The sequence below is a fragment of the Callionymus lyra genome, chromosome 2 (genome assembly GCF_982586985.1).
Source record: "Callionymus lyra chromosome 2, fCalLyr1.hap1.1, whole genome shotgun sequence".
NCBI lineage: Eukaryota > Metazoa > Chordata > Actinopteri > Syngnathiformes > Callionymidae > Callionymus > Callionymus lyra.
In genome coordinates, this window is record NC_141819.1 from 31,331,371 (window position 1) to 31,345,425 (window position 14,055).

Here is a 14,055-nt window from a genome sequence, read left to right on the forward strand (position 1 = left end):
AACAATTTAGGGAATCAATACCCGAAAGCTGCGAATCATCTGTAACAAAATTAATTGTTTTTTTTTTTAGCTTGAACTGTCTATATTAATGTTCCAATAAAGAAAGATTAATGCTGTGATCCTAAATATTTATTTAAGAGGCTATACTAAGTAAGTAAGTAAGTAATTTTTATTTGTATAGCGCTTTTCTAGACAAGGGTCACAAAGCGCTAAAGTCTTTTTTTTTTTTTCAACTTTGAGTTTTTGCAACTAAATGCATTTAAAGTCACATTTATTGCAGAGTAAAAAAAACGTCAATTCCAACCGAGAAGAAACCCTGCGGCAAATGATGGTATGTTGGATGATGTTTTCTGGTTGGCCATTAGGAATGCCTCCACATTCTGGAGAACGCTCCTGCATAAAAATGAAAGTATGCGACTGACTCTGCTCTGACTGCTACCCAAGTGACCTTCGATATGTGTTGGAAGATTAATTTGGAACACAATTTTAATCTGCTCTTCATTGTTGTATAGGTTTAAGTGAAATGGTAACATTAGAATTTATGATCTGGATTTTAACACTTTCTCTTAAATTTTTGCTCTCCCACGGCCAAGTTAATATTTAGTTTTCAGCCGTTTACAGCTCTTAAAAATTGTCACCTTGAAAATATGGGTGCAAGAAAATAAATAAATAATGAAACAAAATCGATACATATATCGATATTTTTCTCACAATACTCAATTGATATTCAAAAGCACTGTATTGCCCACCCAACATTTTTTTTAATAACTGTTATTTAATAGCTTTCAAATAATATTTTAATGTTATTTTATGGTCGTATGTCAATAAAGTGTGTATAAAATAGTTAAATTTATTTATTAACAACTAACACACATAAGGCCTATGGTGTTTGTTTATTTTGGCGTTTCAAACTTCTGTTCACTAGATGGCAGCGGTCATTACGTCCTCGGCAGCTAAAGGAAGAATCAGCCAAAGAGAGTGGAACAATCACAAGATATCCCAGTGGCCCCTTAAAATGGTTCCAAAAAGTATATTTTAAATATATTGTATTGCACCTTATCGTTAGCTGAAGATATATCAAATTGAATTGTGAGATTAGTGTATTGCTCAGCCCTACTTGAAAAGCAGTAATAGTTTTAAATTGCTTTACGTAACATTCATCTCATCTGCCTGGATCTTGAACAGTGAGTTGATGAAGTTTACTTATTACTTTTAATCACTATATATATATAATATATATATATATATATATTATTATTATTATTCTTTTTTTTTTACTATTCAGAGTGGCCGAGAAAATCAACATTCAACTTCTACTGGTTCACAGTCCAACTGACTCTCACTTCTTAGACATCACAGATCCGTTTTCAGCACGAAGATGTTAAAAATAACACCCAAATCAACACCAATCAGCTCAAATTATCACCACTGATTTAGTCGTGTAGCTCGATTATTATCCCAATCTCCGTTTCTGAGGCTTAAGATGGCAACAACCTTTGGCCAGCCCCGGCCGTTCATCAGTACCTGACAGCGATGCCTGCCATGTGTTCTCAAATAATTAGTAGGACTCTGCTGGTGTCCTGTTAGGTTTCTGATTTATTCGGACAGCCTGGCACATGTGCCACTCCTCCGGATACCAAGAAAACATTTACCTCCTTAACTGGGAACGAGTCACAGCAAACTGGGGCTCAAGTTCCAGCACTCAATAGTATTGATTACACTTTTCAACACATGCCTTTCAAAGCCCCCCGTGACCCCGCCCGCACTGGAGCCGAGCACTGAAACACTCAAGAGCACTTGGTGTTACTATAAAAAAAATTCTTTAAATACTCGTTTTATATATATTGTTGAGTTCATTTCAATCTATAAAGAAAATATACATAATACTCAAAGTCTTTTGTATTATTCTAATATGTTTTTCAAGTAGAGAAAGAACATGTTATAACATTTTCTGCAATGGTTTAAATACGAATTATTTTGTAGATGCGAGTTATTTCAGAGTGTAGCGTCTGCCCTACATGGACTCAAGCTCACAGTTCAAATATATCTCCATCCCTGCTCAATATTTCGAATCTCGAGATTTCGTAAGAGGTGTGACGTGTTACTGTAGAAGTGACTTAAAGCAGCAGTTGGACAACCGGAAATAATCTCTTCATGCAAACCAGGAATTTGAGAAGGTGAATAAAATTATCACCGACTCTTCTCTACTGACATCGACATAACACAAGTCAACTTATCATGTTCCGAGGTCTGTGTGCAGATTTCTTTTAAACAACTGAACAAGTTTGAAGTCGAGGATAGAACCTATGTTCTCTGTTGGCTACAGTGCGATTATAATGTGGGACAATTGTGTTTTTGATGAACAAATCCACTCAAAACTGGAAGATGCAGAAAATATTATGGATGAACTTTGAAGCGACGTGTAACTTGCTTTCTGCCTTGACTTGTTTGAGGGCATTTTCACACAAGAGCGTCATGTTCAGGGGCCAGGTCGGTAGTTCAGGTTTCTGTGCCAGACTTTTAATTCAAACAAAGGTTTAGATGCTAAATCAAGAGACGGGAACAGTAACACCTTTTGATAGACAACCACATACAAAACAAAGACCAATCAATAGTCATCAATAAACACACATATATGGTGAACAATGGGAGGAAACCACTGAAGTAATTTGAGGGGAAACTGTGAAAGTTCCCCCACATGATTCCAATACATTTTTCATGAAGGTTGAATTTGCCCTCTTAAAAAAACGACTTGTACATGGAAAGTGACCCGAGCACAGGAGGTCCGGGATCAGATGCAGCGGGACATGTTGTGTGAGTGCCAACATGACAGCCAATCAGCCCATATGTTCATCCTGAAGAGAGTGAGGGCTTTAATTATGGCCAGTTGACAGTTTGATGAGGCTGCGAGAAAGCAGGAGGGTTCGCCACAACACGTACGCGAGAGCTTCCTCATGCGGCTGTGCTGTGCGTCGGCCTCCGACGGCTGGCCGCTGCCTCCCGAGGTTAATCAAAATGCCAAAGTTCCACACGGAGAGCTAAACTGAGCGCAAACCTGCACACGACACCACGTGAAACTGAATCAATCCTGCAAACAAACACCCCCGGGTTCCGATTATATATAGTCGCCGACATAATTCATACTCTTCCTTCTTTGTCTGCACCAGATAAAGCAGCTTAAATCATTAGAGCTGCGACTGTGGCGGAGATTTGTTGGCCAAAGTGAGTCACTGATGGATGGTGACAGCTAGAAAGAGAAAGGAGGAAACAGACGGACGGCCAGAGAAGACACTGGTCCACCTGTTCCGACACGGAGAGCCTGAGAAAGTGCAACGGAATGAGCAGAATGTCAGCGTGTGTTTGTGTGTCTGCGGTCTGTTAATGTCCACGCAGTGCAAATGTGTGTGACGTCTAACCGATAATACTGTGGCAGCACTGGGGAATGGCATGTAGAAGAGGCAGCTGATGGGACAAGCAAAAACCATTTGAGAGATAGAAAAAAAGTTTAGTGTATCATCAGTTATTACAGTTAATACGCAACACACCCTTGTATGAAAAAGTAAAGGCGAAAGCGAAGAGGCGAGACCCCGCTGAGCGCCCAAACGGGGTATGTAAATGGGGGAGAGTGAGTCAACGGGCGGCCGCGTGTGAAGGAAAAGTGGGAGAAACTGGAGAAAGTGTGAATCAGAGAGTGATGCAAATAAACAAACCAAAATACACAAGGTAGCTCGCTGCCAAGCTCGAGTCAAAAAAGGCCATGCTGGGCTTGAAGAGTGCCGTTACACGGGCGGGATTCTTTGGCAGCACAACAGCCGATTAGGGCCGATGCACATTCAAGAGCATAAATTTTAACTTCATAATTAGAGTAATTACCCTATCTGGTTGCTGTTCTCGCATTACCAGGAAAGAAAGTGCGAAATTTTGCTGTATGTTACTTGTAAGAGCTTCGTTTGTAGGAGCTTTATGGATCATCATTCACACGACAAAGATGGTGTTCGTCTTACGTCGACTGTTGCCATTTGAGGAGACAGATTTATTTCAGTTCTAAAATCCTCTGTATCACGGCAGCAGGATAATCTTATATTTCAACCTTCGATCTAGTTTTTTGTTACTTTTTCCAATAATTATAATTGAACAAAAGCCTATTTTTAAATTCAAAGAGTTTTTTTTTTCTTTTACATTTTCTAATAGTACAAATTTAATTTAGAAAAAGTTTTCATTTTAAAAACAAGTGTGTTAATATTAAAATAAATATGTTTTTCCCATCAGGGTTTCATTAGTTAATTTCCAAAAACTTTTATTTCAGCTCACGATTTTTTTTTTCTTTAAAGTTCTTTCCTACCATTAACATTTGTGAGACACCAAGTTTGGTTTCCTAATATCAATATTTCAACGCATGTTTCATTTTAGGTTTTACATCTTTCCAGAAAGTCTTCTCTGTTTGTTTGTTATATATCTCCTGTTCAGGAAAATACTGATGAGCTTTTCTTAAATTTTTATTTTGGTTCATTTATTTTCGTCCAAAAATTGTGGTCAAGATAGATCTAGCACCAAATTTTACTATTGATTACTAGAAAGAAAATGTTAATCTTTTTTTCCATGTTATTATCTTTTTTGAATTTCACCTACCGTATTTTCCGGACTATAAGTCGCAGTTTTTTTCCTAGTTTGGCCGGGGGTGCGACTTATACTCTGGAGCGACTTATGTGTGAAATTATTAACACATTATTACCGGTATATCATTTCACATGTTATTTTCACACTAAACCGCAAGAGGGCGCTCTAGGCCTGTGTTGATAATTTCGACGTAGAAGAGGAAGCGCCGCATCTTCTACCTCCGGAGTTAGCGGAGTTGTTGAAAAGTGACACCGAGGATGAAGATTTCATTGGATTTTAGTTATTTGCAGTTACACGGATGGTTTGGTAAACTTCTTAGCATGTTATTTATGCTATAGTTATCTGAATAACTCTTAATATGTTATGTTAACATACCAGGCACGTTCTCAGTTGTGTCATGTAACGTAAGCATACCGTACAATTATTCAGCCTGTTGTTGCCTCTATTCTATTTTTATTTTAAATTGCCTTTCAAGATGACATGTCTGTTCTTGGTGTTGGATTTTATCAAATAAATTTCCCCCAAAATGCGACTTATACTCCAGTGCGACTTATATATGTTTTTTCCTTCTTTATTATGCATTTTATGGCTGGTGCGACTTGTACTCTGGAGCGACTTATAGTCCGGAAAATACGGTACTTATTTTTTAGTTTAGTTTAGTGGAGCTTCTTAGCAAAATAAAAACAACCTATTCTAAACAAAGTATATTTGTCTCAGACAAAAATGGTTTAAAGAAACTCATTGTGATGTAAATGTGAAAGGATAAAAAAGAGACACAACTATGCAGGCATATTATTAAGAACATACACATGAAGAGAAATTATAGTTTGATAGCAGAGAGAAAAAAAAGTACCATATAAGGTAAAGAAGTAGAGTAGAATGATAAATAGATAAACTTGGTCAGGTACACTCAGAAAATACAAAAACGTGCACTTAACTACTCGTGATATGAATGGAAAAGTGGAAAATGTCAATGAGACAGAATCTGTCGACACAGTAAGACAATCTCTGAGGGAGGGGTAACGACACAGATTAGCTTGTGATGGTAATGGGCTCCAAGCTGTCGGATGGGTGGAGGGGTGTTGGCAGCATGTTGGTAAACCGATGCTGAGAAAGCAAAGGTGACAGTTCTGCCACTGTCGGACTACAAGCACCCTAGAGTGTGTGTGTGTGTGTGTGTGTATATGCGTGTATGTTTTTATGATTCATAAAAACACTTGAGAAGTGAGATGGTTAGAGCCAATAGATCCATTCGCTTTGAAACGCTGACCGAGTAATAACGGGGAGTTATGGCGTCCGCGTCAAGTGAAGTTTCAGCAAACATTGGTTTATGGTATGTTTCACTGAGGGACATGTTTCAGAGAGAGTTGATGGAACATCATGTTCTTATCAATCCCGGGATAAAACATGATATCTACCAATCCTGCTTTGAATGCACAAAAAAAATATACTCTTGTTAAGTATTAAGTGACGGCAACTTTAACTATATCAAAGTTCTTTCCCCGAAGCAAACATAAAAGAGAGCATGACTTTTTACGAGGAACCAACCTCTTGTTTCCAGATACTAAAGTAAGGGGACAGTTGAGGACTCTCTGTGACATTTTATTTTTACTTTTAGGTTACCACCACATCCATAGATACAGATGCATGTGATTGCGGGTGAAAATGGCCGAAGGTGGCTGTTAAAAGTAGGGATAGAATACATTTTGTTTACAATTAAATGTGATTATCATGACAGAAAAAATTAAATGGTTATTCCTTAAAATAAGCAAACTACACTCATGTTCCTTCTGCCGAGGAGATGATTTCTAATAACGTTACAAAACACAGAATGGAATCAAATCATCAAAAAGATTCAAGATTAAATAAACTAATTGTTATTAGGGGGTATTTAACTAAATATTTGCTTTGAAATCATTTTTCCTTCATCATTTAATAGTATACATTTCAATAATATGTGTATCACATAAAATAATTGAAATGTATTTAATTTTTTTATTTACAATTCATGTGTTGTATTTTAACTTCCGGCAGCTAGAGGGCAGTCATTATATCTGCCACAGCTAAAGGTTAAATGAAATCCTGCAGGATCTCTGAGATAACTGAGGACGAGAGGATACTCCAGACTTTGTCAGGAGCTCTGCAGTCTGTCAAATCTGCAAAACCAACATTATCGCAATATATGGTATTTTTGCCCCTGTATTGTGTATTGTGATATCTCTTGGCAACACAGACCCCTAATCGTCATCGATTCTGAGCAAAAACAAAAAGCTGTAACTGAGAATTAAACCCAGGCAGCAGAGAAGAAAGCAACATATCACCATTAATGCCAACCCTTCAAGCTCCAGGGTTGTCAAGTGTCAACACAGAATGAATGACAGCAACACATTTTGGCACCACAGCCAGAAGGAGTTTGCTTATGTTAGGAAATTAATTTCATGTAGCATTACGTTTTCCAAATGTTCTGATAGTTCTGATTGGTTTGTGCTTGTGTGAGCTGCAGAAACTAGAAGCCATAAAAGTCAGTAATCGAACACTTCTTGAATGTAGGTGGTTTTCCAAGCCCCTCAAAAGTTGTGTCAAGATTTCTTTTTAATCAATTTATATTTTCTCCAGTTATTCATGTTATTAAAGCAAGATAAATGTCAACCCTCCCTTAATCTACTTGTCAGATGTAATGACAATTAGTTACGTTCTGTGATAAAGACCTCAACAAATTAATCCAAACATAGAAAAACCATGACCCACGTGTGTGAATTCATTCAGTCATTCAGGATCTCTCAGGCAAATATGTTAACTTCACCAGCAGGTCAAAGGTTTTGCGTCTTTAATGATGACTAGCTAGAAATAGAGTTGAGACTCAAGTGGGACAGCAGAGTATCATCCTCGGTGAGGGAGTCGAAACCACATGGTGAGATTGAGACCTAAAATGCGCCGGAATCATACAACACAGAGTTCTGGAGTTGCTGTACTCAGCACTCCTCCACTCAGAGTCTGCTCCGTTCCTGACATTTATCTGCTTTATTAGATTATCGGCTCCACTTGGCCGTCTCTCCACTCCCCGTCTCTCACACACACACACACACACGTTTCAGATTCATACGCAAACACACACCTCTCGATTCATTACAGCATTAACTGCTTACTTGGGTTTATATCCTCTTTAAATTAAACCCCAAGATAACCCGAGAAAACACAGCAGAGAAGCCACCGCTCGTCGCCGAGCGAGGAAATTAAGACAATGTGTCGAGACAATCATCATGCATGTGTGAGCGGTCACAAGGTTGGTCTCTAACAGGCTCATCTATTGGGAGGCGGCTTCCCATCATTAGTAATTCAATTTGCTCTTTATTAGCGGCTCTTATCGCGGTCGCAGACATTTCCCTGACACTTCTCTCTCCCCCCCGTCTCCCACCTTTCGGGAGTCGACTGCTGCCGAACCCCTGTTTCTAATTGGGGGTGCAAGGGTGCTCCACTTAGGCTTTTGCAGAGTGATGAAGTTAGAGCCGAGGAGAAAAAATAAAGCTTATGTTAACTGTGATGGCCCCTCTAATGTCTCCTCGGGCCGTGAGATTACAGTGAGTATGGGCGGGTGCTCGCAGAATGACCGTAGGGCCATAAGAGGGGGAGTATGAGGGGGGGCGGAAGGGATGCTGTAAAAAAAACAATGATTGCCTTCCATCAGGTTGGGCCTATATTCTACAGTTCGTTAAAACAATCCAATTTGCAAAAGGATAATTATGCATTAGCTCCTTTTTATCTACTGGAGGGAGAGCGGTGCCAGGGCTTGATAGCGACGCCGCTGCCCGCTTCCACTGTCGCAAATTACCCGCTATCGGCACTTGTTCGCCATCACGGCTGAATTGGGCAATCAATTAACCTCACCCTCGCCCACCCCCCAATCATTTCAACGTCCCCCTTGTGTAGCTGCTGTGACAGCCAGCAGTACGAGAGACGAATGCAAGGATCTGGCCTCTGCTGGAGAACTTCCAGAACTGCTTAAAAAATTTGAAAAAATGTGGCAACTTTTACAATGCACAACTCATTGTCTTTTTTCACAATAATGTCAGGTTGTGATTCATTTATCCATTTTTTTTGTGTTGAGTCAAATGTAATTATCTTTTGTACTCAACCAACTATCAGGTAAAATTTATTTTGACAGTCACTGTCAATTTTATTTTGAGGTTGACTTCTAAAGTCCCCTATACTGCGTTTATAAATGTTGACTTTTTTCTAAGTAAATTTCCAGTTTAATTTTAATGGAACTACAAGGTCTTGTGATACAAGTGTTTTTTTTTGCCTAAAGTAATCGTTTTCAAGTCAAAACCCACATCGATATTCATTTCTTCAGCAGAGCGCACATCAGCTGCTGTATACAGACCAAGCACAATAACAAGCCTTTTAAAACAACGGAGTGAATTGATAAATGTGTTCAATCGATCGAATTAAGACATAGATATAACACAGCATTATTGCCGCTATTGTTGTAATGCAACCTTCTGGTGAAAAAAAATTGATTTACATGTAGTTAAAGTCACAATATCATATATGACCACAGCATTTATCGACTTATTATGCCTGGCTTAAGTTACTTCCTTCAAGTGGACAATTATTTTCAGTGGATTTATACAAGTGGAAAATAATACATCTCCAATCACTTTGAAACATTAAACTTTACTTCTAATAACTTAATAATAATAATGTACTTCTTCTCCTGAGAATCAATAAAGTTTTACCTTACTACACAACCCACACCCCCCCCTAAGAACCTATGAACACTGATAACTATAGTGAACACTAAACTGAACATTGGACTCAATCAAACCTGCATGTTCTCGCACATTTTTGACAAATACATTCCAGACAGACAAAGAAAAAACTGTAAGGCTACATTTTGTCCTGAGAGTCAGGTTTATGCAGCGACTAGTCTCACTGTTCAAGTTGAAATTACTTAAGTGAAGGGACTACAAATCGTGAACTCAATTTTGTAGGACAAACAAAATGATTGAACCTTCTTTTGGAGCGTTTCTTACTTGTCTTAGCCACCGTGGAGGAGAGACGTCTCAGCTTGTGTCTCCCAAAAGACACAAGCTCCCTAGATTGTGTTCTTCTCATGGGCGTCCTGGTTGAGCCGAGCATCCTGGGAGAGATCTTAGCTGGCGACAGGCGGCTGCTCCTGTCCCACCCGCTGTGGAGAAAAGTTATTTTAAGTTAATGAAGCATATGTATAACAAATACTCTTCTACATTATGTGAGCTTGGATGTGTTGCTCGAGGAAAATAGTATTTAAGGTGACTGAACCATCACTACTGAGAACGTGTTTCTATTCATGCATGTTAATTTATGTCGGTAATCTCTAGTCCAACTATACTTTGTGTGCCCATGCTTGGTGTGTTGTGTGACTTCTTGTATTCTCCTAAGCAAAACATATGATCATACTTGATCAATGTTTTTGTTTAACATGCTTGAGTCATTTCATGTGTGAATATTTATAGCATTTGGTGTAGGATATGTATTTCATGTGTACAGATTGTTGTGGAGAAAAAATGTAACTTTTCTTTATTCATTTTGAACATTGCTACGCTCTAATTATCTTAAAGAATTGACAGCTGAAGATGACCAACAGAAAAATTATTTGAAGCGAAACCAGACAGTCAGATAGAATTCTGGCTCCACCTGCAGGCTAAAGACAGCGGTACAGGGTTGATCAGACACTTACCTGTTGGGCGACCTGCGGATGATCTTCATGCGGCTGCGGAGCTTAAACCCTCCCGGAGATGAGGCAGGGCGATGAATAAGTTGAATGGTTGAGGACGTTCTCGCTGCTCTGGTCCTCTCTGATGTCCAGGAAAAGGCAGTTCGGCGACCAGAAGCTCCCACCGGGCATCTCTGACTGCCACCTGCCTTCCAGCGGTATCGACTGGTCAGTGAGAGGCCGGGAGAGACCACAGGTCCTCTTCTAGGTTTAGCAGGTGACGCACTGCCTGGTTTGATCCTCTTTGTGGCATCTGCCCTTAGAGTCAGAGATTTAGGAGAGATGGTTCTTCTGGGCGTCCTGGCTCCAGCAGAAGAGTTGACCCATTTGTACTTGGAGGTTTTAGAAGCTGGAGCTACTGGGCTTTGTTTTCTGGTTAACCTCTTAGCTGGAGTTCTTTTAGAATGTGTCGTGGAGCCGCTTGTGGAGGCTTTTGATGTTGAAGGTGTAACGTGCTTAGATGCACCTCGCTCAGCCTGGCTCTTCACCCATATGAACTTTGATTTATGGAGAGCAGATTCTTGGCTGGTCTGAGACTCTGATGGTTTACTGGATGTTTCTATTGAAAGTGCACTTTTAGAAGAAGTGGAAACATTTTTCTCTGGTAAGGTCTGTTTATTGCTGGTGGTGCCCATCATTGAGGGTTTGATCTGCTGACTGGAGGCCATCTTGACTTCAGACTGTGGGACTTTACTTGGAGATTTTTGTTCTTGCACAGCTGCTGTTGATATTTTTGCCATCGTTTCATTCGGTTTTGAAGTTTCACTAATTGACTGAGTTATCCTGGTTGACACAGAACTAGAGACAACTTTGGCAGCATTTGCTGAAGCTCCATGAGTAAAAGATGCAGCAACTGAAGTTGCTGTAGGAGCTCTTGTCGTTTGCAAGTTCTTGTTCTTCAAAGAGTACGTCCTTTTCCAGCTACCACGACTCTGTGGAGGATATTGCGTCGCTCTGAAGTCAGGAAGATGAGAAGACGATGCAGCGTAGCTTCCTGATGATTCTGGGCCTCCTCTGTCTGGAGCAGCGGCATTTGAAGACGGAGCATCGCCATGAACACTCTTATGGCGGTTTATTAAGTCTAGAAAACAACAGAAAATATAACCTGTAAGCCTTACAACCCACTTGAAATGATCCCATTGATTTATGACAAAATAGAGTAATTAAAATAGTCAACTTGTTTCTGTTTCCTTAAGTTTGTGAAACAAAAAAACATTTTACATTGCACTGTTGCCAACAAGAATAGATGGAAATTAGGCCTTGAAAATCTGAAATAAATTTACTTTTGTTATTTATTAAAAAATGTTATAATTATGTCAGTTAACACAACTTGTATTTTTCCAAATTGACTGCTTTTAAAGTTTCCATACAGTTAATCAGGTGCATCAATTGTCTCTGTTGGCTTTATGTTTGTAAAGAGCTTTTTAAGCACCTTTGTAACTAAATTTCTGTCCTACAATATCGTAAGTGTATACAAACCTTGTGATGCACCAAACTAAGACCTCTGACCCCTAAGAAATGATTGTGATACGATAAGGTTGTACACTTAAATTTAATTTAAAACATTGCAATTACACAAGCATGTCTTTGTGAGCCAGATATTTACCCTGTGTATGCTTTAAATCTACTTAAATCGCTTTAAGTGTCATTTCATATTTTAAATACATTTCTAAAACGTATTTGGTCAATATATTTTAGTTTATTTTGACATGTTCATTACACTATACAATATATACAACCCACACCCACTATGCTGGGATTTTTCAAGCATCTGAGTTTATCACCATGCGTCATCAATCCCCGTAAATCTGCACCGCCAAGGGACTCGTTGTATAAACAAAGTGGGGCATTATTACAGCTGGCTGGAAGAAGAGTAAAGTCTACTATTATGGCATAACATGCTTCACTCTTGTGACCTCTCATTTGCCCACATTTCAGACAGGAGAGAACTTTAGTAAAAGTAATAAGTTCAAAACATGGTCATGATGAGGGACTTACTGCATCTTGGAGAGGAAGACTTCAATATTTAAAACAGTGAGTCTAAGTTAGTCTATAAATGTCAACAAGAGAGGTCTACGGTGCATGGTAGATATTTGCTTGTAGTGATGGAGAAAACATAAACGTGTATTACTTCACCTAAGTTAAATATCGCACTGGAACAGTTTAACTTTTTGTTTACTTAAAAAGGCCTATATCACGTAATGAAAGTGAGTATAAATATTGAATCAACACCTGTATATTTACAAAAATGTACTGTGGGGAACAAGTTAATTCGTAATATATTACGAAGATGAAGAAAATGTCACTTTAGAAGAACGTTAGAAAGCTAAAGGCTAACGTCGGCGCTGATAAGCTAAAACGACAGTTTCACACTGAAACCGCTCACAACACTAACGATCCAACTTTGTTACAAAAGTTAACAGATAACTTCCCTAGCATCTCAAACAGCTACTTACTCTGTAGAAGATCGATTTGTCTCTTCAGAGCTTCTCTCTCCTCCATGTTGACCAGCGCAGATCACTGCGTCACCATCAGCCGGCGAGGGGATATGACGCAGTCTGAGACGGACACCAGTATTCTCTCAGCTGTGTCTTGCAGGTGCAGATGTCAAACTCCACGACCAGTATCGCTATAAATAACCAGACTCTGGTAAATATAATAAAACTTTAATTTCTGCATGTGGTCAACGTCCTGTGCGAAGATATGGTGAACGTGAATCAAAGTGTTAGAACGCAAAAACACCCAACTTTGTTAGACCAAATTTAAATTCACAAAAGCTACAACAGTATGAAACAATTTGATGGCAAAACTCCAATATGTGTTTTTAACAGCGGTGACGTCACTAAGCCAGACTTTAAAGACAAATAAAACACATTAATATGTATGTCAATCTTGAATAGTGCTTGCACTGATATGGCCACAGGAGAGATGCCTAAAACATATATAAGACTTATTTGATGATCACCACGTGTCATGTTTCTTCAGCACTGCTACCCAAATGTGAGGGTGGCAATAAATATTAAGCTGCCTTTTGGCTCAGCTCTTTGCCAAAACAGACAGATCACACATGGGCGGCCCTTGATCTTCCTCTCTACGCTTGATGGAGTCTACCGACTCCTTTAAGAAACATCTTAAGACGTTTTTATTTGTTCAGGCTTTTCCTTGATTTTCTGGAACTCCTGTTGTGTTATCAGTTTTATCTTGATCTTTAAAGTATATACTTTATTGAATATTGTTTTGATTGTTTAAGCGCTTTGTGACCCTGGTCTGGAAAAGCGCTATACAAATAAAAATTACTTACTTACTTACTTGTTTGCATTTATGTGGCCCTCTTGAGGTCAACTGATCCGATGATGTAGAAATGTTTCTGACGGCTTCTAATTTTATTACATATTTATTTTACTATTAATGACTCGTTCAACTCCAAATATGACTCGAAGTAGAAAGTATTTATTAGCCCTAATAATAAACTTAAAAAAATAAAAAACAACTCTATTTTTATTAGATAAAAAAAAAGATTGAAGTAAATATAAAGGTTTATACAATCGAATATATTGCCATCAATGTAGGATATGAATGTCGATTATATTCCCCACACACATTGAGTTTAAATTTGTTGTATTTGTAATATTTGTAAATATTTAAATCGTAATTCACGTCTCGTACATAAAACGATTACAGCC

General features: G+C 38.7%; 1 protein-coding gene across 1 annotated transcript in view; it reads right to left on the reverse strand.

Moving 5' to 3' along the window:
* Nucleotides 1-12,915, reverse strand: part of zc3h3 (zinc finger CCCH-type containing 3) — a 57,805-nt gene extending 44,890 nt beyond the window's left edge. Inside the window, exons 1-3 of the mRNA XM_087784661.1 lie at nt 12,829-12,915; nt 10,337-11,453; nt 9,651-9,805 (exon numbers count right to left, since the gene is read on the reverse strand). Coding sequence (XP_087640787.1) covers nt 9,651-9,805; nt 10,337-11,453; nt 12,829-12,874 — 1,318 coding nt within the window. The 5' untranslated portion in view covers nt 12,875-12,915. The remainder of the gene's footprint in view (nt 1-9,650; nt 9,806-10,336; nt 11,454-12,828) is intronic.
* Between the last annotated feature and the right edge of the window lie 1,140 nt (nt 12,916-14,055).